Here is a 24,604-nt window from a genome sequence, read left to right as displayed (position 1 = left end):
GTCCCAGGCAAAGTCTACAGTGAACTTTCTTAAACTTATTCAAAGGGATTGTGTTTAATCAAAACCTGTTAATCTTCCCATTGCTTTCAAAGCCATCACTTTAATTTCGGGCTATCAACTTTATTCTGGCTGAAGAGTCAACTTTGAATTATCTATTACGTACTTTCAAAAAGTTTGACTCTCTTCTGCCAGGCAAATAAATAGACTAGCCTTTTCCCTGCCTTACAGACTCTTATGGACTTGACCACGTGCAGGCTGTGTTACCTTAGAAAGCCTTGTTTCCTCTACACTGTTGCTTGGAGGCAGTTGGTCAGGAGATGCTAACAGAAGCAGGGTTACTTTTTGGAAGATCAAATGACAATGAAAAGCACTAGATCCTTAGGAACAAAAGTGTCCCGGAAGCTCTGTGAGCCCAGAAATATCCCACGTTTCCACTTATTTTGACAGATTTTCTTAAAACTAGTAAGATCTAGAATTCGTGCTACAATTAAAATTTCCCCAGGCACCACAGAATGAAAGCATATATTACATTTGATTTTAACTGGTTGTGAAAAAAAATGATGGCTTCCTGAAAAGTTCATTGTATGACCTGTATTGGCTGGTTTTATGTGTCAACTTGACACACGCTGGAGTTATCACAGAGATGGGAGCCTCCTTTGAAGAAATGCCTCCATGAGACCCAGCTGTAAGACATTTACTCAATTAATGATCAAGTGGGGGAGGGCCCATTGTGAGTGGTGCCATCCTTGGGCTGGTGGTCCTGGGTTCTACAAGAAAACAGGCTGAGCAAAGCAGGGGAAGGAAGCCAGTAAGTAACACTTCTCCATGACCTTTGCATCAGCTCCTGCCTCCATGATTCTGTACTGTGGGAATTCTTGTTCTGACATCCTTTGGTATGAATAGCAATGTGAAAGTGTAAGCTGCATAAGCACTTCCCTGCTCAACTTGCTTCTTGGTGCAGGAATACAAATCCTGACTAAGAAATTGGTACCAGGAGTGAGGTATTCTTGGGACAATCTGCCCATGTTTTGGGGAGGGCCATGGAAGGACTTTGGAACTTTGGGCTAGAAGAGCCATTGGGATGGATGGTAAGAGCTCTGTGGGATGTTCTATAGCAGCATGGAAGAAAATGTTGAGAACAGTGCAAACAATGAAGGCCTGGTTTGTGAAAGTTCAGAGAGAAGATTAAAGACTTTTTATCAGGGTTATTGCTATTTTGATTGTGAAGAGTCTGTGATTTTGGTTAGCTGGGGCTGAAGAATCGGCTGTGATTAATAAGAGGCCAGTATTACTGAAGTGAAATCTTCTGGGAAGTGTTTCCTGAGAGCACAGAGAAGCTGTGTTCCAGAGGCAGCCAAAGTTGTACCTCATGTTGGCAGCCAGACTTGGTTATGTTTAAGAGACACCCAGGTGGTACTGGTTTTGAAACATGAAGGATTAGCAGCTGATACCTGGCACTGTGAGAGGCCAGGAGAGGCCATTGGTGAAGGTACAGTCTCTGTGGTAGTTGAAGGCCCAAGAATGAAGGGGTCATGCAGAGAAGTTGGGGCTTAGCACCGTGAAAAGAGCCTATGAGAGGCTATTTGTGAAAGTGCAGTCCAGTTGCAGCAGAAGACAGCAGAGTTTTGAAGATGCCAGGACCATGAGATGACCACCGAGCACAGCAGCAACAGTGGAGTACTAGAAGTTGAAGCCTAGAAGACAAGGTGTGCGCTACAAAGGGCAGGGCTGGAGAAGTAATCCAAGCCCTTAGAGAAGCCCGGAAGATGGGGTGAGTAGATCCCAGACACTGGATGGTTAGAGTTTGATTTTGCTTTTTCATTGTGACTGTGCACTGGTATTTTTCTCTCTTGTAGTAAGAAAGTATTTCACTTGCTTCCCACCATTAAGCGATGTTGAATGGTAAAGAGACTTTGAATTTTAAAAGATATTGGATATTTTAAAGGGCCTGAAAATTTAATATGTAAAGACTGTGGGACTTTTAAAGTTATTTAGATCTTTGAGATGAATAGGAAAGTCAGGGTGGAGGCTTAATAGTGATAGTGATGTGTTTGTGTGTCAAGTTGACCAGGGGTTTTGTGTGTCAACTTGACAAAAGCTGGAGTTATCACAGAGCCTCAGTTGAGGAAATGCCTCCATGAGATCCAGCTGTAAGGTAGGAGGGTCCCGCCCATTGTGGGTGGAGCCATCCCTGGGCTGATGGTCCTGGGTTCTATAAGAAAGCAAGCTGAGCAAGCCAGGGGAAGCAAGCCAGTAAGCAGTATCCCTTCATGGCCTCTGCATCAGCTCCTGCCTCCAGGTTCCTGTCCTGACCTCCTTTGGTGATGAGTAGCAATGTGGAAGTGTAAGCTGAATAAACCCCTTCCTCCCCAACTTGCTTCTTGGTCATGGTGTTTTATGTAGGAATAGAAACCCTGAATAAGACATGACCTTAAAATAAATACAGACAGTTCTTCATGTGGGAGAGCCGTACTAACCATTTTAATTGGGATTAGTCACAGAATCAGGTATTGTCTTGGTTGGGAGGAATTACTAAGCTCTCTTCTGTCTTATGTTGGAGAATATTTACATTGCTGGAACTGTTGTCAAATGTTGGCTTGACATTATTGGCAATAAAAGACACTTCGACTTTAAAAGACTTTTCTGTTGTTCCAATTTCCAGAAGTTACAATAATACTCTGGAGTAGTTCAATAGTGCTTATATTAAGTGTAAGCATTATTTTGGGTAGTATATATGTATTGATAATAAACATACATCTCTGTCTCTGTCTCTGTCTCTCTCTCTATATATAATATATATATATATGTATATATGTTCAAATACAGATATGCCTATGTAAATTTCTGATTATGTGCTCACAACAGTATGGGATAGATTCAGAAGTTGGAATATTTGAGATGAGGGAACTGGGATGTAGGTGAGTTAGACAGTTTGCCCATGAGTATACAGCTAGACAAAGAGTTCTGACTGCTTCAGACCAGTCTGACAGAGTTCTATGTTTTCAATGATACCATCCTTCTCCAACTTGTAAGCATTATGCCTCATTTAGACATTAACAGTAATAGGTCCTCAATGAATTTTGTCTCAGAATTGTAATTCCTTACATATTTTAGTCAGTTTTAAACAAGATTATCAATTTTCCTCAACAGAAACACTTGAAGCTTAAATATACTACACTCCTGACTTCAAGAAAACACTGACTGGGTAAATCACATTCACTGTGAAGTATTTAGCTAATCAAAAACTGTCATATTAAGTCTTTGATCAATTTCAATTTTGAGCTAAATTTCAAATATGTGAGGTATCAGCCAATCTCCTTTGCCTTTTCTGATTTATTTTGTGACATGCATTATGAAAGAACAATGCAATGGCTATGTTTCCATGATTCATATTACATGTTAATGACATGTAGGCATGCTAAGGATTGCTTTAAAATGGTTAAAGCCTACTTCATGAAGAAATGTATTTCAATACACAGTCTAGGGCTGTGAGAACTTGTTCTAACTAGAAAGGCCTATTGCTTTAACTTTTCTTTGAAAGAAGTTTCTAATTAGATACAACTGACCAGTTCTTTTCATAGGACATAGATTCTGAATTCTTTTGTTGAACTGTGGTTTCTTCAAAAGCTGTCTGTGTCTGAAGGTTCAGGCCATGGTGGCATTAGTGACAGCTTTTGCCTGAGTCCAGCCCTAATGTGTGCTGACTTAATAGAATACAGCTTCTCTTGATAATCTAGGAATACTTTTTGCAATGGTAACAGAAGTAGTTCGCCTTCACTGGGGGTTTTTGACATAGACTTCTAATTGAATCTTCAATCCTGTCTTGAGCCCTGAACACATTGTAATGTTGAAAACATCCAAGATTTTCAGTGAGTCATGGAGAAAACATGATCCTGGAGTAGGAAAAAAGACAAGGCATAAAAGATGCTTCTTTATATCTTGTCTTCTTCAAAGTAGGTTATCTAGATGAAATATCTCACTGTGGCTTTCAGTCATACTACAACTCCAAAGTGTCATCATTAGCGGGCAGTGCTCTTCTGTCTTCTATACTTTCTTAGTGTGGGAATTCACATTTTGGATAATCTTGAGGTTTTGTTTTCTGCTCCATGATGATCTTGCTTGCAGTGATTAAATCAAGGGAAGTAAGGGCAAAGGTCAGTGGGACCCACCTCCTACTGTGAGTTGATTGTTGCCTTCTCCAGAAAATTCAGCACTCTTTAGCACTTGCAGCCTTTTCTTTTGGTAGACAAATATTAAATGGTGGGGAGACTTCCTATGTCTGATTCTGTGCCCCCCTTTCTCTTTTGTACTTGGTTCACTTGATAGTTGTTATTTGGTGCCCAGAAGAAGCTTAGAAACCAAGTAGAGATCACATCTACATCCAGATCTCAGTATCCCAGTCTTTACAACAAAGGCAGAGTCAAATGGCTTCCAAAGCGTTTACCATCACCAACAGCACGGTCCTAAGGGTTTTCTAATGAGGAATCTTAGAGGATTTGAGATCTCAGCATCTGGCTGTGTGTGGGGTGGGGGGGAGGAAGGGGGGGAAGAGACAGATCACTAAACGATATAGTTTGATATCTGATATGTTCACTTTGGGCTAAATGCTACCCTCTACTCCAAAATTCATGTTTAAGTTTCCAATTCCTAGTCCCTCAGAAACAGAGTGCACTTGGATACAGAGTCTTTGTTGAGAGCATCAAATTAAAATGAGGTCGTTAGGGTGAACCTTAATCCAGTCTCACTGATATCCTGATGAAAAGGCAATGTTTTAACATCCACAGAGGGAAGATTGTGTGGACACAGGGAGGAGGCCTCCAAGGGACTGATACCTTGAATGAGGAGCTCCATTCTCTAGAACTATGAGAGGAAAAATGTGCCTGTGTGTTAAGCCATGTAGTTTGTGCTGCTTTGTTATGGCGGCCATGGTGAACTAATACATCTTCGTGTCTGAAACCACAGTACAAAATAAAAGTTCAGTGATCTTTTAAAAGTTACCTCACAGGCCTCTTTGTAAATACTCGATGCTCTTTGGCCTATACCCTGGACTTGACCAAGAAGCAGAACCACCGGTGAAATTCAGGACAGAAATCTGGGAACTTCAGTGACACAATACAGCCTTGCTGCGAATTTAGGGTTAATATTTAACCCTGAACATATATTGACATGGGCAATTCTTCTATAACAGATCTGTATAAAATTTGGAAATTCGGGCTGAAGAGGCGATCTTGATTTGCATAGTTTCTTTTACTCTCATTTATACTTTTAAGAAGGGGAGGGCATGTCTTGTTGGCACAGTTTTTAATTTTTTTGTTGTTGGTGTTGTTGATGCTCCATCCTTGTCACTCGTCACCTTCTGAGGTGTTACACTTTGCCATGCCATTCTTCCCATGTATAAACGCCATGTCCCAGAGGAGGCTCTTCTTACTTCCATTACGGACATTCTCTCGCTTAGAGAGGACTTCCTCGCTTCGCTTCCTCTGTGACTTTCCTGGGCTGCCGTCTGCTCCTCCTTCATCCCTGTCCCCGCAGGTCCCTCTGGGCCTGCTGGTTCACAGTTCCTAGCTCAGCCTCCTTTCTCTGTCACCTCTGATTTTTCTGAGTCGCCTCTGCTCCCTCCTTCTGCTCCCCTCCTGGGTGTGCCTTTGACTCACCTTTCCTTCTCCTTTGCAGCTTCCTTTTCTTGTGTGTCGATAGGGGCGGGGACTGCAAACATCACAAAAATAAGTGCATTGAGAACAGGCGGCGCCTGGGCCGAAGGTGGTCTTTGAATCTGCCCAGAATGCCTGGGCTCCATAGGAAACACGAGCCAGCTTTGCTGCTGGAGAGGGGTCTGCACCTCAGGCGCCAGAGCCGGAAGTCTGAGCCTCATCTCTCACACCCACGTCCTCCTCAGCTAGAAAGAAGGAACGCTCCTTTTCCCTTAGTTTGCACACTGACGTCCTCTCTGACTCTTGTGCCCACTGTGTTTGGTCTAAATCAAGCCCTACACAGTTCCCTTAAATCCTGAGGTGACTCACCGGGGTGATGTCTCCACTAAGACCCCTTGGTCCTTTTTCAGCCGTGGCTTTGGCCTAGGATCAGGAAGCAGCAAAGATCTCAGTGTATACATCTGAGTCCTGTGTGCTTTCTGCACAATGTTAGTTTGGTTTCAATGATAGAATCATGTGTTCACTTTTTTTTTTTAAAAAACCCCTCAAAACACCTAAGAGAGGGCTTTTACTTCTTTATCTTCCTTCCTTTCTCCTTTTTTTCCTTTTTTATCTTCTCTTTATTTCTATGTAAGGACTATGATTCTACTTAGACACTAATATACTTGTGCACTCATTCATTCATTCACAAGTACATCAAGTGGTCAGCATATGTCAATGTTTTATCTGTTTCTGATGGCACAAATGGTCTTCCTGAAGTTGGTTTATAATACATGCTCAGACAAAGGATGCCTTGTGTTTTGATCATTATAAACACCCAAGCATTCCTACAGCTAACCAGTATGTCCATTTTCAATGTACTTTTCTTTAATTTATAATTGCTGCCGTGAATTTCTAATAGGTTCCAGTAAGGAGTCTGTATTTGGACCATTGTAGAATTCCAGGATTTGCAACTTTTGATGCAATCATGTATTTCAATCATAATTGTATTAGCTACAATTATGACAAATGTTAATGCTTGTCTAACAGTTACTTAGTGCAAACATTCCACTTGTACATGGTCTACATCTTAGAGTATATCAACTTACCAAATTCTGGTGACCTGTGGCAGTACATTCTATCATGATCACAATTTTATTGATAGCTAAGACTTGTAGCCTGTTTGGCCAATTGGCCTCATTGGGCAACTTGAGTTTTCACAGGCTTAGTTCTGGCTTTCCACCATCTTCCAAGTGTCAGATTGTCCAGGGGAGTGGAAAAGATAATTTATAGTAAAGAGTGATTGGAAGGGTGGACCCATAAGCTATCCTACTGATAGGATTGGAACTTTTTGACCTGTCACCTAGAAGACATCGGAGAGAACTCCCATTGGCGTCCCCTGCACCACATACAACAGAGACTGAAGCATGGTCGCACTTCACCCACACCGGCTTACCTTCTGAGTCTTGGGCATGTCAGTGTGGCGCTGGGCCCGGATGGAACGGGCTGATTTTGTAGGCTTCAGCGGAGCACAGTACATCTCCAGCCTCCTCAGATCACAGCTCCGGAAGCAACACTCATCCACAATGCCGGTCTGTGGTGCCCTCCGAATGCTGGAGCCATAGCCTGTGGGCTTGTCTGCACAAAATCAGAGTGGTCTGGTGTTAGAACCGCCTACGTTCACAGACTTCCATCTATCCCCTGATGTCTTTCTTCTTCCCACCAAGTCTACATGCTTCTCCAACATGTCGTCCCTTTCTTGAAGTTTCTCCAACATGCCTGACCCAGTACTTTCTTCTAGAGTATGTTCCCTGGAGTTATAGCGTACTCCTGAATAAGACTTCATTTTCCACGCACTTTATTTGTATTAAGTCTTCCTATGTTCTCAACCTATATTTCAGGATCCTGTCTGTGTCCAGTCCTATCACCCTTTTTATTGTCTTAGTTGGGAAGCTTTAAAGAGTTCTAGTTCAAACAAAATCACAGATCAAGTTTCTTAAAATGCCGTAAACATATTGTTTTATAGTTTAATTGATAAGGTATTGTAGTACTGGGAGGATACAATATGTTACTCTGGAGTGCACACATATTTAACAATCAACTGACGGCGTTTAGGTTGTTTATCATCTCAAACATTTGAGCGAGAACACCTTTGGATGCGCGGCGCTGGGAAACTGCATCTTCTCACTCACTTAGTAAATGCCTCCAGTTTTAGCTGTAGGGAAACTCAGCGGCTCTTTTATCAATTATTTATTTTGTAAATTAAATTGCATACAAGCAAAGTTTGAAGTCAAAGCATCTATCTTTCTTTAATTGGTGGGAAAACCGAGACTCAGAGTTTGATGTAATCGGAAGAGTTGGGATTCAAACTCTGATCTAGCTGCTGTTAAACCCATGAACCTCAAGGAGCCCCGAAAATACTGATGGATAACTCTAGAAAAGCAACGTAAGCTCTGTAGGTCTCGATCTAATTGTATCAATTATAATCAATGACATATTTCTTGTCAGAATTGAGGATAAGATGAAATGATGTATTACATAATGTATATTACCTGCCACAGAAGAGATCTTAACTACATATTAGGATCTTTTCCAAGGTCTTACATGATGTATAAAAAACCCATTGTTGCTATTGACCATATGCAGAAATCTGGAAACTTAGAACTGATTACATCATTTGTGGGGAAGGGGCTTGCCCAGTTGCCCCAGAAAGCCTGGACCAACCATTTCTGTTTCCTACAGAAGAAACTGCTGGAGTAAAACAAGCAAAGCTAAATGGCAGTGAACCCATGGATAGCAAACCCACTTTGATATTTGCACATCAATTAGACATCGTTATTGACCAAGGAGGTATTGGGTTGATTTGATCTTGGTTTTGACCCCACTTTGATGCACTACTGTATGGATAACATTTGATTTGATTCACACAAAATGTGAAGCTGTGTTGTCTTAGATAGGGGCACAACATTTTGGTCTGTTCTCATCTACTTTACATCCTTTGGGAGGTGGGATGCTTGCCATTTCTCATTTGACAAGTAGGCTTTGATGAGAGAGTCATACAGCACAAGAATTCAATTAACAACCTGATATATGCTTGGTCTTACTTCCCAACCCAAGAAGGCGTGGCATTAAATAAGACTTATAATCACATAGGTAATGACCCAATACTTAAGAATGGGGGTTAAAAATCAAAGTCTCCAACTATATTTTCAGCTTCCTCACCAGGGAGACTAGCATCATAGCAATGGCCTGCGTTCACACTAGCTTGGCTGCCTCACCACTGGAGAGGCCAACTGTTCATGGTGTCTTCTAAGAACCCAAATGTCTTCCTGATGCTTGGCACAGGAGCCTTGCTGCTGCTTCCTCACACAAGGAAGGCTTATTCATGGGGCAGCTGGAGGTAGTAACTTACTGAGGGTGTATTTGTGGTCTCTCTGGGACGGATCTGCTCGCTCTGTCTCTCTGTCTCTTTGTGTCTCTGTTTTTGTCTCTGTTTCTCTCTGTCTCTGTCTCTCTCTTGGAGAAGACCCTGTGGGCTCCTCATGGCTGTGGGCTTTGGGAAGGACCAGGCAGCTGGTCCCAATGGAGTCTCAGCAGCACTGTTACTGGCCATCGGAGAGGAAAGACTAACATAGAATTGGACTCGGGGCTTTTGTTTGCCAGCCAGGCCCTGGCAAGTTCAAACTGGCTAGTCCCCTGGGCAATGTAAACAATGTTTTTTTGTTTTCCTGACTTTTTTCTTTAATAATCTTTTCCTGGGACTATAAATTAGAGGAAAGACACAAATGGATACACATGGCTCTTGTAATCCACTAAGGACTTCTGCATAGTTTTCTAACTGACTAACCGGTTAAGACTAGAGGATCCATTTGGATTCTCTTTGCAGGTAGGGGCAAAGGAGAGAACAGGCCTATCTCTGTTGCTATACCTATCACAAGATTAACCTTCATGTAATGAGTGTCTGTTTATAATACATGTTTCATAAAGGGCCTGATTTTATTTTTTGTTGTTTTAATCACTTAAATTTATTCTTTTTAAAAAATTGGATATTTTATGTATTTACATTTCAAATGTTACCCCCTATCCCAGTTCCTCCTTCTCCAATTCCCCTTCCCCCTGTTTCTATGAGGGTGCTCCCCCTCCCACCCACTCACTCCTACCTCACCACCCTGGCACTCCCCTACACTGGGGAAATGAGCCTTCACAGGACCAAAGGCTTCTCCTCCTGTTGATACCAGACAATGCCATTCTTTGCTACATATGTGGCTGGAGCCATGGGTCCCTCCCTCCATGTATACTCTTTGGTTGGTGGTTTAGTCCCTGGGAACTCTTGGGGGGTGGGGGGTCCTGGTTGGTTGATATTGTTGTTCTTCCTATGGGGTTGCAAACCCCTTCAGCTCCTTGAGTCCTTTCTCTAACTCCTCCATTAGGGTCCCCATGCTCAGTCCAATGGTTAGCTGTAACCATCCTCATCTGTATCTGTAAGGCTCTGGCAGAGCCTTTCAGGAGACCTACATATCAGGCTCCTGCCAGCATGCACATCTTGGCATTAGCAGTAGTGACTGGGTTTGGTATCTGCATATGGGATGGATCCCCAGGTGGGGCAGTTTCTTAAGAAACTGATTTCTTAATTGTTGATTATGGAATAGTTATTTGATGTTTGGGATTAGGGTTGTAGTAGTTCTTCCAGAAACTTCTAAACCTTGGCCAGTTCAGATATAACTGTTCTCACAACTCAGGCTTATGGATTAGAAATAGAGATGGGTGGGGGAATTCTAGGACCTGTTTAGGACTTCTTCCATTTCAAGCACTCCTCAGTTAATCTTACTTCTGTGATCTTTGCTTGCTCCAAGAGAAAGACACCAGCCATTATCTTTGGATAACCAAAAACATTCCCGTGCGTTACATGATCCTGCTTGGTGACTTTCAACAGCCATGAGACTTTTCAGAAGATGAAACGCACAGCGATCATCACCTCAGCAAAGAACAGCACCCGTGCTTCGTACCTAGCTTGCTCTATCTCTCAGAGGAACTCAGAGTTTAGTGTAGTTCCTTTAGTGCTTTCCAGGCCACAGCCTGATGGAGGTTGAAGCAGAAAGCTTAAGGATTTTTGTACAGTGTTCGATTAAGAAGTCTGATCTTCTATCTGTATCCTTTTTAGAAAAGGCTGTTGGAGTGTAATATACACATGTGGACTTTCCCATGAACAGAACAACCAGCTATATTCTTTCTAGCTACCATAATTCTAAAGGGATATTTGTCTTTGCCAAATCATAATGATTACAATGGACTCATTGTACTTTATTCAAAATTTATGAATGTAGCAAATGTTTACCTATTGCTGCTTAAAGTTTAATTCATCCTTTGAAGTCTCCTATAGACTTCATTTTAATCGCCACCTCTCAGCGATTGAGGGACCACGATTGTGGGTCAAAGTCTTAGATTTTTCTTCAACAACCTCCTATAAGCCTTTTTTTTTTTTTTTTTTTTTTTTTTTTTTTTTGAGAATCCTAATAAAAGTATTTACTGTTGTGGTCTAAAATAGGAAAACTAATGAAATACAGTTTATCAGCTGGGCAATCCAAGAAAATCTCCCTGGCACCTTTTTGATACAAATGAGTCTCTCAGTCACATCTAAATTAAAGGGCATTTTAGTCATTTGATTACCTTTTGTAGCGAGGTGGAACTAGCTGTTACGTCATTGCCTTTAAAAACTCCCATTACATATTCAATTCTGATTGGTTCAGTCAGAATTATCAGGTAAACAGAAAACAAAATTGTCTTAGCGTAAAAGATTTTAAACATTTTGTTACCAAAAAAAAAAAAAAAATAAGGTAAAGAAATGTAGGGAAGTCTCCCCTGCAGGAAACAGGTAAGGCTGTGCAAACACCTGTGGGTCATTGTAGGAGAAGAATTCTATAACGGAAAGTAGACAGCTCCTGTGGTCTTTTCTATGTCAGAGATTGTATAGAAAATCTTGGCTATATATTCGGCCTAGTTGGGAAACACGCTGTCTTCAAGAAAGAGCTTTAAATGTGTTTAAACTTAGAAGATGGAAATTGATGATCATTTCAGTTCTCTGGAATGCTCAAAACCACTTACTGTCTTTAGCCAATGCAACAGTGAAAGACGGGTGACTGGGATAGTACCTTTTGCAATGAGACACAATCTGGGGATTCTCTAACCTTGTCTATCTACTTAACTGTTTGCCTGTGTAGCACTCCACAGACGTTTTGCTGACAAAGACTTAACATTGAAAATGTACAGTAGATATGTACCTGGGTCCTCATGTGGATCTCCTAACAATGGGAGATGACTCTGTTGCCATCCTTCAGATCCTTTCCCCTAGTTGTGCTGCCTGGCCAGGCCTCAGTGGGAGAGGTTGCATTTAGTTGTGTTGCAACTTGATGTCCAAGGGTGGACAGGTACCTAAGGGGGGGTCTTCCCCTTCTCTAAGGAGAAGGGCAGGGGTTAATGGGGAGAAGGACTTGTGAGGGTGGGACTTGAGAGGAGAGAGGGGATCATACTCAAGTGAAAAAAAATAAACTAAGGAAAAAAGGAAAATTTTATAATAATATATTTATTTTGTCAGTAGTTTGGGTTCAGAGGTTGCTTAGTATGTAGACCAAAGGCAGCTTTCCAGACAGGCTGGCCACCACTCAATCTAGATTTCTGAGTCCACTTGTGAATAGGCATAATGTTTAGTCATAACATGAGCCAACGGAGAGGCTTCCAATGGTTAAACACGCAGCCTCTGTCATAGTAGCACTTCCCTTTAAATAATGCATGGAGTAATTCAAGAATCTTCAGGGCAAACTTGCTAGTTACAAGGGTTTTGGGTAGAACTGTGGTATCATCAAAACCACACCAATTAGCTGAGTATCACATTTTGTCATGGACGCAAGCAACTGAACTCCCCTCCTTCTCTGAGGAGAAGGATGCACTTCTGAGACTTAACTGAGCAAAGAGTTGTGGCCATTAATCAGGAGTGAAACAAACTATGCCTACTAACCTACACACATCTTTGTTTCTCACCAGTTTCTGGAAATGTATTTGAGACACAGTACTTTACCTTGATTCTCTGTGAAATTTCCCCTTCTGATTATTGAGAAAGGTTTTTGTTTAAACTGTCATGGGAAGGAGGAAAATATTGATTTGTTGCATCAATATTTAAATGATGACAAATACAAACATTTTCAAATTAGGAACTTAACCTAGTTTTGAAGATACATGCTTATTCCTTTCTGAGTTACAAAATAAACAATTCTTTTAAACCGTTCTTAATAGGAGGAAGAGGTACCAAAGTGTAGAGCCTTTCCTTTTATAAATTAAATTTGGTTTTTAAAATTAAAAACAGGATGAAGAGGCAAGAAAATTCAAGTTGGGGTTTGGGGTGATTTCTAGAAATCTCTCAGTAATGTGTCTGATAAAAAATATAAATGATATTGTTAAATAATACACAATCTGCACTTAACTTTTATTAGCTGAAGATCGATTTCACAACCAAATATCACAGTTAGTATCTGTAAGAGCCAAACCCTAGTTTTCTTATATAAGTTATTATTATTATTATTATTATTATTATTAGTAGTAGTAGTAGTAGTAGTAGTAGTAGTAGTAGTATTTATTTATTTTGCCAATCTCTAGATTCACTGACAATACAGACTAAGTCTTCTTAAGTCAGTATTGATCAATGAGAACCTTATCTAATAGAAATCAATTCAGTTGACATGAATTTTCACTGCATATTAGTAAGAAAGTTCTGAAAATTATATAAGGAACAATCTTATAGCTGTCCAGTAAAATTTCTTTTGTTGTCTGTGGACCTAATGCACAATGAGCACACAATGTACCACTGAACTAAGCACCAATCCTACAGTTTAGCATCTAATGTCCTTCTTCCTTCACCCACCACTCCTTCCTTCCCTCCCTTTCTCCCTTCCTCTTTTCCCTCCTTCCTCCATTTGTTTCTTGGAGACAGGGTTTCGCAACATAGCTCAGACTGGCCTTAACCTTGAACACAGGAGCTCTAATCCCCTGAGTGCTGGGACTATAGATTTAAGCTACCACTCCTGGAAACAATTTAATTTTCATTTGCCTAAATGGAAATTGCTTTCCAATCTTTCCTTCTCTGATAGCTTCATGTGGAAAACTGACATATTTCGTAATTCCTAATATAAGGAAAACTATGATAAAACATTGCAGGGTTGATATTTCCTGAATCCATAATACATATATTTAATGTGTTTGAGAGTCAACAGTTCATTCTTTAAAAACTTTGTAGAAGTCTTATTTAACTTAAACAAATTACAAAGATGTGCAGGGCTGTATGCTTAGAAAATGTGTAGAAAGAGAATTCATTGTTGGACCTGTCAATAGCTATTTATGATAATGTGGGTTTGTACCCATCTACTCACACAGGTTAGAGAATAAAGTGAGTTATAACCAATATTGAAGTTTTTCCAATTAGGATTACTTGATGAAGGTTTAAAACCTGTATTTACCAATAATGCCTGACCGAGCCTTCTCCATGTTCAGTCTACCTATGTTCAGTCTTGCACATCTGTGGAAGGATCTTTCCAAAGCTTGACCTTTGTCTTCTGAAAAAGTGCACACTGAGAAAATGTTCTCTTTTCTGTGAACTATGTGTCAGAAACGGTCCTGACAACCTATCAAATTTAGGCATCGATTTCACTTTTGACCTACGTTAATTTTTAATTGGCAGTTTTTTGCTAGTCCCACTACTTCTCAGTTGGGTGAGGTCATCTTTTCTAGGAATCATGGCCCTCTATTACCCACCCCACCTCACCACTCAGCAACCCTTTCCCATCTACTAAGTCCCTATAATGCCAAAGACCAAAGTCTCCTTGTTACCCAATCATGTCAGTGTTTATATATCTCTGGGTCTAAAATGGATGAAATGAAGCATTAGGATGTTGAACGTTTCTTGAGACTCTCTCTCTCTCTCTCTCTCTCTCTCTTTTCTCTCCTTTCTCTCTCCCACCCCCAAACACAGGAGCAGGTGTGGGAAGGATATTTGGGTGCCCTTTGTTTCAAAGGTCAGAGAGTTAAAGTACAATACTTAGGGGCAAGAACAACTGAGATTCAAAGCAGAAACATTACTGCTTTAAGACTCTTTGGAGAAATGGGCTGACAGAGTGGGAAGCAATGTGATGTATTACTTTAGCCTGATACAATGCCCTGGAGGATGAGCATCTTGCCAGGATAGCAGAATTTACTAGCTTGGGGCTTATTCCAAGGCTTGAAGGAGATAGATATAGCCAACAAAATTATACGTTGGCAAGAGAAGTGCTTCACTGCACAGAACTGTTGTCCTAAGGGAACAGCTTGGTTTATCAATGTCTAAGGTGAAAGGTAATCAAATATCAAGAGGTCATTTTTGTGTTGGAACCATTTCAATGGGGCTCTCGGTGTAAGTTAGGTACCATTAACTAGTTAAGGTGATTTTTGCAACACAGGACTGAATCTGAGCTCTTCCAGTAATGCCTGCCACACCAATGGTGAAGACAGGGGAATGAGTAGTTAAAGCCCAGGGTATGGAGTCAAACCATTTAGATGTTTTCTCTTGCTCAACTGCATTGGGATGGGACCAAATCTAAGATTCTGACCTTTATCAGTAGACTTGCTATACCCAAACTATCTTCTAGAAATTCTGACAATATTAAGTAGCGCTTTGCCTAATGCCTGCTGTGCAGTGAATGACAGACATATTGGCTATCTGTATTATTGGGTCATGCTGATTAGCATGGGGATTAGGGCAAGAACTGTCTTCCTCCCTCCCTGTTTAGAATGCACCCCTCCTACCCCTCCCCAAAGGAGAGTCTGTTTGAAACGGGTTTTCAGGATAGACAAGGCTATCTTCATTTAGGTAAATAATAACCACTCCCTTGAGAGGATGGCTAAAGATTATGTTGTGTAAACCAGCCTGACTTGGTTGGACTCTCCAGTCACATCTAATGGCCTGATGCTAGATAAGCCTACCTTTGCCCATTGCTGCTTTTGGTTCCTCCCAAATAATCTGCTAGTTAAAGCCAATGTGTTTCCATATCCAGCTTATGTCAAAACGACTTGCAAGGCATGAGATGGGTGTGGGCTGAACACAGGGTCAGAGAGGTTAGCGTCACACTTTCAAACACTGTCCTTTCCTGTGTCCCTCACCCTTCTTCCCACCCTTAAGTTTGCCTTTCCCGGTTCAATAATGAAGGCCATTTGGTGTTATTTTTTCCTCACTAATGACTATCAAGCAGGAAGCTCATGCCATGCTGAGTTGATGGTAGGCTAGGAATTAGATACTAGTTCCCTCCTTAAATAATCAAAAACTAGGGACTCCTTCCTGCCAGGTCTGCTTTGGGAATGAATAGTCACCAAGCATCCAGGATTACCAGACTGCTAATCACTACTCCATCTTGGACTTGGGCCTGGAGGAGGTAGAAACTCTGAGAGAAAGAATGTGAACTGGAGCTGAGGAGCCACAGTTTTGAGCCTCAGCGTTCTCCTCCTCCTTTCTCTTGACGAAACACTGAGACAAAAGTTGTCAGAGAGTCTGGCTCCAATCTGGAGATAGTAGCCTTGCCATTAGTACTATCTCCTTCCCACCCACTGTTATTGTTGGTTCCTCTTAGCTGTGATAGGAGCTTTGTAGTCAAAACACAAGGCATTCATGATTAGAGGGCAATACCTCTCTTTCTGGTGCCACAGAGAGATGAATCAGACACAGGGGGTGGGGGAGATTAAAAAACACTATTTTTCGTTTCACGCCAGAGTATTGATTCTCTCTCTCTCTGTCTCTCTCTCTCTCTCTCTCTCTCTCTCCAACTTTGGCACCTGCCCTGGGTTCTCAGGGGTCCTATTTCCTGTCAATCTCCTTTACTCAAGTTTCCAGGTTCTTTTTTTGGGGGGGGTGTTTTTTCGTATGGCGCACATCTGAACATTTTCCCAGGGGTGGTTGTGACAGGGTCAGTGTGGCAGGTAAAGGGGTCATAGCTGCCAAGGAAGTCTGGCATGTCTGAAGGGAGAGCCTTGAGAGGTGGAGGCCCTGAAAGACGGGCATCCAGGCTTACACCAGAGAGGAAACTGTTGGAAGCCGGCCTTCGCAGCAGCAGCAGAAACAGCTCTTGGCATTATGGCAGAGGCAAAGGCAGCCAGAGTCAATGACAGATTGAAACACAGAGAGAGAGAGAGAGGAAAGGAGGAGGGTGGGCAGGAGGAGACAGTTTGGGTGTTACACATCATAAATAACTTCCGGATGTGCACTGAGATGCCAGTTGGGTTGTGTGCGACAGTTCTTTCATGCTGGTATGTCAACACTGCTGTTCTTTGACTGGAAGGTTCTAGAGAGTGTTTCTATAGCACCCAGTGCTGAGCCATACACAGCCAGGAGAAAGGTGGCGCTGTGGTATGTTGGGAGCAATGCTGGATCTCAGTCTTACAGCCTTCTCATGGACTCACATGTCACCCAGATTCTCAGAGATTCATTCACATGGGCAAGCTAAGCTTGGGGTAACATCAGGCACCCTCACTGGAGCCCCGAGTCTTCACAGTGTTAGGCTATGTGCTTCCCACTTTGTAGATAGATAATGTTTACATATGGTACACAAATGCTTTCAGAAGTTAAGAGTGACATAGCAGTGAAGAGGGGTCTGATAAGGGGCTTGGAAGTGTCTTCTCTGACTAGTTTTAGATATAAGCAAGCTTCCTCAGCTCAACTTAAAGGACAGTTAAGACCAGTGTTAGGCTCAATAGCCAAAAAGTGAAGAAAATGTCAAGTTCTGATGCACCATTAATGGGCAAAGACAGGAAAATCTGTGGGGACTTCAGAGGCCACTAAAGGTTGGGTCAAGTGTAAGTTAGAAAAATAGGAAAGAACTCACCAGAAAGTTGTCAGAAACAATAGGAAGAAACTAACTACATACTGCTAACCAAGAAACTAATGAAGAGGAGCTGTTTCTCATTGCATTGGGATTTGCAAATGAGCCTTGCTACACAGAAGAGTGCTTGTAAAATATTCCTGAACTCTTTAAAAGCTTCGCTTTATTTTGTATGTGTGAGTGAATGAATGCTTCGCCTGCATGTATGTGTACACATAACATGCCTGGAGCCCATGGAGGTCAGAAGAGAGTGTGGGAGCACCTGAAACTGGACTTACAGACGGTTGTGAGTGCTGATAAAGGGGTGCTGGGAATGGAACCCTGGTCCTCTACCAGGACATTAAGTATTTTTAACTGCTGAACCACCTTTCTAGCCCTGTTTATTTTTTTTTAAACCCTTTAACGGGTCCTTCACTATTATTCTATTGTTTTACTTTATTCCTATTATTTGCAAGGTCCCATCTTCAGAAGGTAATAAGTGGTTCTCTGCGACAGCCAGGAAGGATATTGATATTGTTGATTAGAATGTTTAACGTCCTGGTACTCAGTGGGGATTTAACTCCCTGATTTCTGTAACATCTGTCAGTGGAGTATGGGCCTTCTGTGTGAGATTGCCTTCTTATGAGGTGGGCACACGCAGTTTCCTCAGAAAAAACTACTTTAGAGTATACAGATTATACTTTCTCACCCTAGATAATATAAATGGGCAATGTGGCAGGTTACCATGTTGTCCCAGGGGCCAACATCAGGTAATGTGTTTTTCAAGGGCCCCCCTGTTCTAATTCTCTCTCTCTCTTTTCCTCCTCTCTGTTTCTCTCTCTCTCTCTCTCTCCCTCTCTCTCTCTGTAAAACCAACTCTTTCTACGGTTTCTGAAATTTTACATGTATATAAGAAGTTCTTAAGCCAGCCAGAATATATTACTTGTCAAAGTACCAAGCAAGCATTTAAAGTGAAGCCGGATGGTTTATTTATAGTGTATAGGCACATATTAATAAATAATTTTGTTGTTTTAGGGCATTTTAGATAAAAGTGAACTTGTTAGATCATTATCAATGTTCTCTGTGGATTTTTTCCTGTCACGGTTCTTATCCCTTCTCCCTGGCATTTGGTTTCCTGAATATAATCAAGAGACCTTATGTGTTTTCTTCAAACTCTTGCACTTTAACTTTTGAAATAAAAAAGTCTTTGGATATTACAACAAAGTCAGAGCCAACTGAAGTGGTTTCTCAGCAAGCTTTTGGCCATCATGGAGCTGTTAGCTTTGAGCCATTACACTCCCAACCTAGTCCCACCCAAAGGAAGTGAGCTGTGAATGAGCAGACAAAGAGAGAGACAGAGACAGAGAGACAGAGACAGAGAGAGACAGAGAAAAGAGGAGAAGAACGGAGAAGGCTGACAGAGGGAGGGCAAGAGAGTCAAGTAATTGCTTGACTCCAAGTTAGAAGATGTTCTCATCTTTATTTCATCTGGGACCAATCTCATGCCTACGTTCCAAAACTCATTAAATGCTTTTTAGCAAATATAATTCTCCACCAAGGGGGAAAAACAATTCTCTTAATTATTTTACTAAATTCAGCATAGAAAAACCACTTTGGGGTTATGATATTGGATAGAGAAATCACATTTTTACTTGCTTCTTTTTTTTTTTTTTTTTTTTTTACAAGCCTAAACACAGAATGGCCCCAGCACTCTGCCCTGGGACTTGGTCTGAGGCAATGGCCTTTTGGCCTTCTGACCATTCACTCACTTCTGCGAATTTCCTTTCTGAGAACTGGAGACCGTTGCCTCAGAAGTCATTTTCCAATTCTTCGCAAAACTTATTCACAGTTGCCGAATGAATTGGCCTCATGGAGAGCAGGCAGTGTGAGACCTAATGTGACACACAGCTGGGAGGAATATTTGATGCAGGGACACCGTGCCAGCGTGACTGCTTGTGGTTCCCTCCTCCATCTGCCCGCTTTAGCTCAGACCTAGGTTTAGGGAAGCTTCAGGGGTACTAAAGTATAATAAATTCTGTCCTTACTTTAGCAGAAATTGGGGGGCTAATGGTCTCTTCTGATTTGTGTTCCTTCAGTGGGTTAGCCTCTCCATTTTTTCAGCCTGCTTTTCAGGACCCCTTTCCTCATAATCCCATGCAAGGTTTCTCATCTTTAAAGCCTAGAGACCTGTGATGGGTATGGTCTATACAGGCTCTATCATGAGAAATACATGTGTCTTCAAGCGAGAACTACATCTATAAAAGGGCTAATGAGAAGATATGAACCGCAAGGTCTCCTAGCCATTTCAGTAGAGTAAAGATAGAGGAGACAAGTGAAACTTTTGGCTTCAAGTAGTAGCAGTTCTGCTAAGAACCAGCAGAGAACCCCTCAGGTACTCTTCACTCTATTAGGTATCTTGCTATGGCTCTGATAAACTAAAAATAACTTCAGGAAGGAGGAGACTAGTTTGACTCACAATTTCAGTTCACGATTAGCTGGCTGAGTTGCTTTGAGCATGCTTCCGTGTCAAGGCAGAGAGCAGCATGCTAGAAAGGCGTGGTGGAGGAATGTATTTTACTTCATGGAGGGATGGTGAAACAGGGGAGGAAAGGGAGAGGGAGAAGGAAGAGGAAAGGAGGAGAAGATGGAGGGAGAGAAAGGTATGAATAGATAAGAAATGCCCTTCAAAAGCATGGCCCAGTGATCTCCTTCCTCAAGCCTCACCCTAATCCTCAATAGTCCAATTAGGTGTCATCCATTTCTTAAGCAAATATTTTTATTATCCAAGCACATGTCAATAACAGCACAGGCCGGGAACCCCGGACTCAGGATATGAAGCTGTAGGCATCACTTCATGTTTCAGTCTGTCGCACCTGGACTGTAAACTCAGGGAAGGAAGAAGAGGACTTCAGAAGAGAACAACAAGAAGTGGATGGCGCAGGAACACTTTCATCTACTCTGAAAGGCTCACCAATTTGTCCCCCACCCCTAACATAAGCTCTCCTCATCTCTCTGCTTCTGAATCAAGAAGATACTCAAATAAAGGTCAGTTGATGAGTCCACACCTCTCTGCTACTTCTCACTGAACGAGAGACTTGGTTTACAGAGACTTGCCTTTGGCAGACGTTTCCTGCAGTGGGAAGATGACCCGTCATAAATTCCTCACATTCTTCACAACATCCGTGCCTTCTTTGGCCAAACCTTGTCCTTTGTGCTCAATAGGCCACAAATCACCCCTTGCCTCTCTTTTCAGGCTGTGTGTGCATGGTCTAACGCTCTTCTTTTAGCCCAAGTCCCTCTCTCGCCCTTGGCTGTGGCTCTTGGCATATGAGTCCTCTCACAGCCCCCATCTGGGTTAGTCATCTGAGGCATCTCCAGCTGTGTTGCTCGAATCCTTCTACCTAACTTCGGATGCTTGCTGCCTTTTCTTCAAATGTCAGAGTTGCTAAGGAGGCTATGCTACCTAACCTGAAGTCTAAAATTCTCTAACCCAAACTTATACAGCGTAGCATACGCAATGCTTCCATAGAAACAAGAACACAGATGGAGGTTGATGCCTAGAGGAAATCCACTAGTGAGTGAGCCAAAGGGCATAGTAAAAAGACAGAAATACAATCCATTAAACACTGCTTCCTTTGTCACTTCTAGAAAAAATGGAAGCCTTTCCAACAACACTTGGTCAACAGCGTCTTCTTTTTAAGTGATTTCTATTGCCCTTTTCATGTCTTATTACTTTCTATGTCTTATTTATATCGTTATAGCATCTACATGGGGTAGGCATTATGCCTATATCCATTTAGCACATCCGGAAGCCGAGATTTACCAAGATTAAGTTGTAACTTAGTTTATGAAGTAGCAGAATCAAGCCAACCTTCCTGGAAATACTCTAAAAGAGGAAGGACCATTGGTGAGACATGCATACCACATGATATGAGTGAAGGGTATGGGGGAGGTCTTTTAAGCTGAGCCTTCAACTCAAGTATTCAAGCACTTGCATTCAATGGTTTTCTCCTAGGCCCTGAGGTGAGTTCTAGAATGGAATACGTGGCTTTTGCCCCTGGGAGACATGTTTTTGAACTTCTGCCACCAAGGACACAGCTTGGGGACGTTGGATGTCATCTGTATAACCATGACTCAGTTTCAGACAGGGATACTCAGCTCCATCAGATAGCTGGACAGTTTCACTTCCAATCCTACTGGATTTCAAATGTTAACCAATATTAGAATAATGAAGTTCACCTATGACTCAACTATCCCAACAAATTGTATTACCAATGTTTTTGCAATTTTTCCCCATTCTCATCCGGAGGTAGATAATTATGATAAAGCTATAGTCGCAGACAAAATGCAATGTAATGTTGCATTTCTTTAATTAAAATCTAATTAATTATTTAATTTATTTAATTTAAATAATGTTTTATTGTAAGGATTTCCCATGTTGCCACCTGATCTTCAAATTCATAATTTTCAAGGTGCAGACATTTTATTGGGTAGATTTATCATCCTTAGATTCTTCATTTTTGTATTACTATATATTTTGGCTATTTTCATTTTTATTATTGTTTTAATTAATGCAGCAATTAAGTGTTTTTGTAAATCTACTTCTAGATCATCTATAAGAGGGAATGTTCAAAAATCCAGTTGTTGAATCAAAGGACATTCTCCAACAGTCCTATTTTGATGACAGACTGCTTTTTCACCATAAGAACCAGAAAGAATTTAGTCACCAAAGCAGATAATTATATCCAGATTTTCTTTCGGTGCTCAGAAGGAGAAAGTTAAGGTGAAACAGGAAGCATACCTGTGTCCCATGAATTAGAATAAAGGAACCACTTTCTGTTTTCAATTACTAGTGCTGTTTCTTATGAAGGGAACATGGGGTGTAACCAAGCTTGAGTTTGGCATTCAAAGGTTTAGCAAGTAGGAGAAAAACCAAGGGAAATGAAATCGATGACAAGAAATCCTGCTTCTCAATTTTCAAAAGCATGATGTACCTATGAGGTTTCTTCTCTAGGGAGGCACTCAAGGGTCACAGCTGCCGCAGCAACTCACTACCCCAGGGGACGCAGTAGACTGTCCCCTCCCAAATAACAGAAGCTTCTTTTGAGCTAAAGTACTCTCTGGAGAACTGGGCTCTTATCAACCTTCTTTGAGGGGCAGGGCACCTAAGATGCTGACGATCTAACTTCCCATCTAAACAAAAATATAACACGGGCAACCATATGTGTTCTTCTGTTATCACATTATTCATTCACAGAGTTTTATTTAGTACCTACTCTGTAGTCTAGACACTCTTCTCAGCAAATAATATGAAGGACATGACAGATCAATACACCCATGATCTCAGTGACTAATGGCAGTCTTATTGGATACTGCAGTGCAAGGATGCTGAATTCAACACCTCAGTGACGATTATCCAGAGAAAGTGTTTAAGTCTATGTATAACACAAGAAAGTGAGTTTGGGTCCTGGGGTGTAGTCTGCTCTATTTCTATTCCATTAACCTCTTTGAACATGGAAAACAAACAAAAGCAGTATTTAACTCTTTCTTTGCCTCTACCTTCTGTTTTTTTGAAGACTAGCCCACTTTTCTCATTTGGTTTTATGGACCTAAAACCCAGAAATGTCATCCATGTACTTCTAGGTCTAAACTCATGTCAGATATGTGGGTATTTCCTAAATGCTCATCGGTACCTGTATTGACAACTCTGGTACACAAATAGTTCACAAACAGAAGCCATATGAAAAACATCTGGGCATTAGAGGAAACCTAACATCGGGGACTGGGGGTTTGACAGCACTAAAATTCTGACCTCGACTGTGTGCGGTCCTGGGTTTGAGTTGGGACCACACAAGCACCACCATCACCACCATTACCACCACCACTCACAATAATAACTACCAAGCAAACAAAAACTCCCAAGTATTGCAGCTAGTCTCTGTATTTCGAGGTCTTCTCTGTCAAAGGCATGATAATTGTACTTATCTCTATGGGTAACTTCAAATTAAGTGCAGAGAGAGCCTGGAGCATCAAGTGGCATACAGAAGGAACTTGAAAGATGCCACCTCAGACCACTTTTCTAAATATGACCCTGATGACTTGAGAGGGAGATTTTGTGGGAAGCTGATTTGAATGAGGAGCTTTTCTTGAGTTAAGACATTGGTTCCACTTCATCAAGCAATGTGACCCAAGTAAACTACTGAACATCTCAGGGCTCGTCCTAAGAGACAGCAGCCTCACACAGTTGGGGATGCGTGCATGAGGAAGCACTTGACAAGTCTGTCATTCCTCAAAGAGTCAGTGATCAGCCCTTACGTACCAGACTTGGTGCTCCAAATGCAGATGAGGACAAAAGAGACAGATTGTTCCTGCCCCTCGTCCCCACCTCCTGGAACTTGGAGTTCATACTGTACGTCAGCATTATCGATCCTACAGTCAACTTCCTCTGCAGCTATCTCCAGAGAAGGCCTGGCAGTACAAATCACTGTTACAGGTCTTCTGTCCTTTAGCCCTTTCAACAGCCCCACAAAATACCCGGAATTGTCCCCATTGTATAGGCGAACAATCCAAAGCTTCAAATGGCGGATGAATCTGAAGTTCTTTTCAAATGACAGGTCTTTGAGTCTCACTCCTGTACTCAAAGCTTCATGATGGAATGGATTTCTCTCTCATGAATATGTGGTGGTCCCTGCAGCAGCTAGTGGACAAGAGGACCAACACATCCTAGGATACACAATGAACACATACAGTGGTTCTCAAACTTAAGCTTTCATTGATATCACCTGGAGGGACTATTAGAACAAGGGCCAGTAGCCATGCCTCAGATCTCTGTTTCAGCCATTCTGGCCTAGTGCCTGAGAATTCACATTTTCAAGTTCTCAGTTGATCCCATTGCTTCTGTGTGGCACTGGATAATGTCACCCAATGTCCCTGGATAATGCCTAGACTTGGATAGGACCCAGAAAGAAGAAGGGAAAGAAGGAGCCATTGAGGGTGGCAAAACTGAGAAAGATCTCTTTCAAACATTTAAAATATGCCAGAGTATTTTCATATCTCTTTTGATGATTGCTTCGTAAAGGTATCCATATGTTAGTCTGGTAGCAGAAC

The 24,604-nt window shown here is 41.7% G+C and overlaps 1 protein-coding gene across 2 annotated transcripts in view; it reads right to left on the bottom strand.

Annotated features, from left to right (window-relative positions):
- Igf1 (insulin like growth factor 1) overlaps window positions 1–24,604 on the bottom strand; it is a 78,968-nt gene that overhangs the window by 15,838 nt on the left and 38,526 nt on the right. Inside the window, exons 3-4 of one of the 2 annotated variants that reach the window (XM_032910837.1) lie at window positions 7,087–7,268; window positions 5,655–5,706 (exon numbers count right to left, since the gene is read on the bottom strand). In XM_032910837.1, the coding sequence (XP_032766728.1) occupies window positions 5,655–5,706; window positions 7,087–7,268 (234 nt within the window). The remainder of the gene's footprint in view (window positions 1–5,654; window positions 5,707–7,086; window positions 7,269–24,604) is intronic. The other variant, XM_032910829.1, reaches the window with a different exon arrangement.

The sequence above is a fragment of the Rattus rattus genome, chromosome 1 (genome assembly GCF_011064425.1).
Source record: "Rattus rattus isolate New Zealand chromosome 1, Rrattus_CSIRO_v1, whole genome shotgun sequence".
Lineage (NCBI taxonomy): Eukaryota > Metazoa > Chordata > Mammalia > Rodentia > Muridae > Rattus > Rattus rattus.
This window is presented reverse-complemented; position numbering and strand designations above follow the sequence as displayed.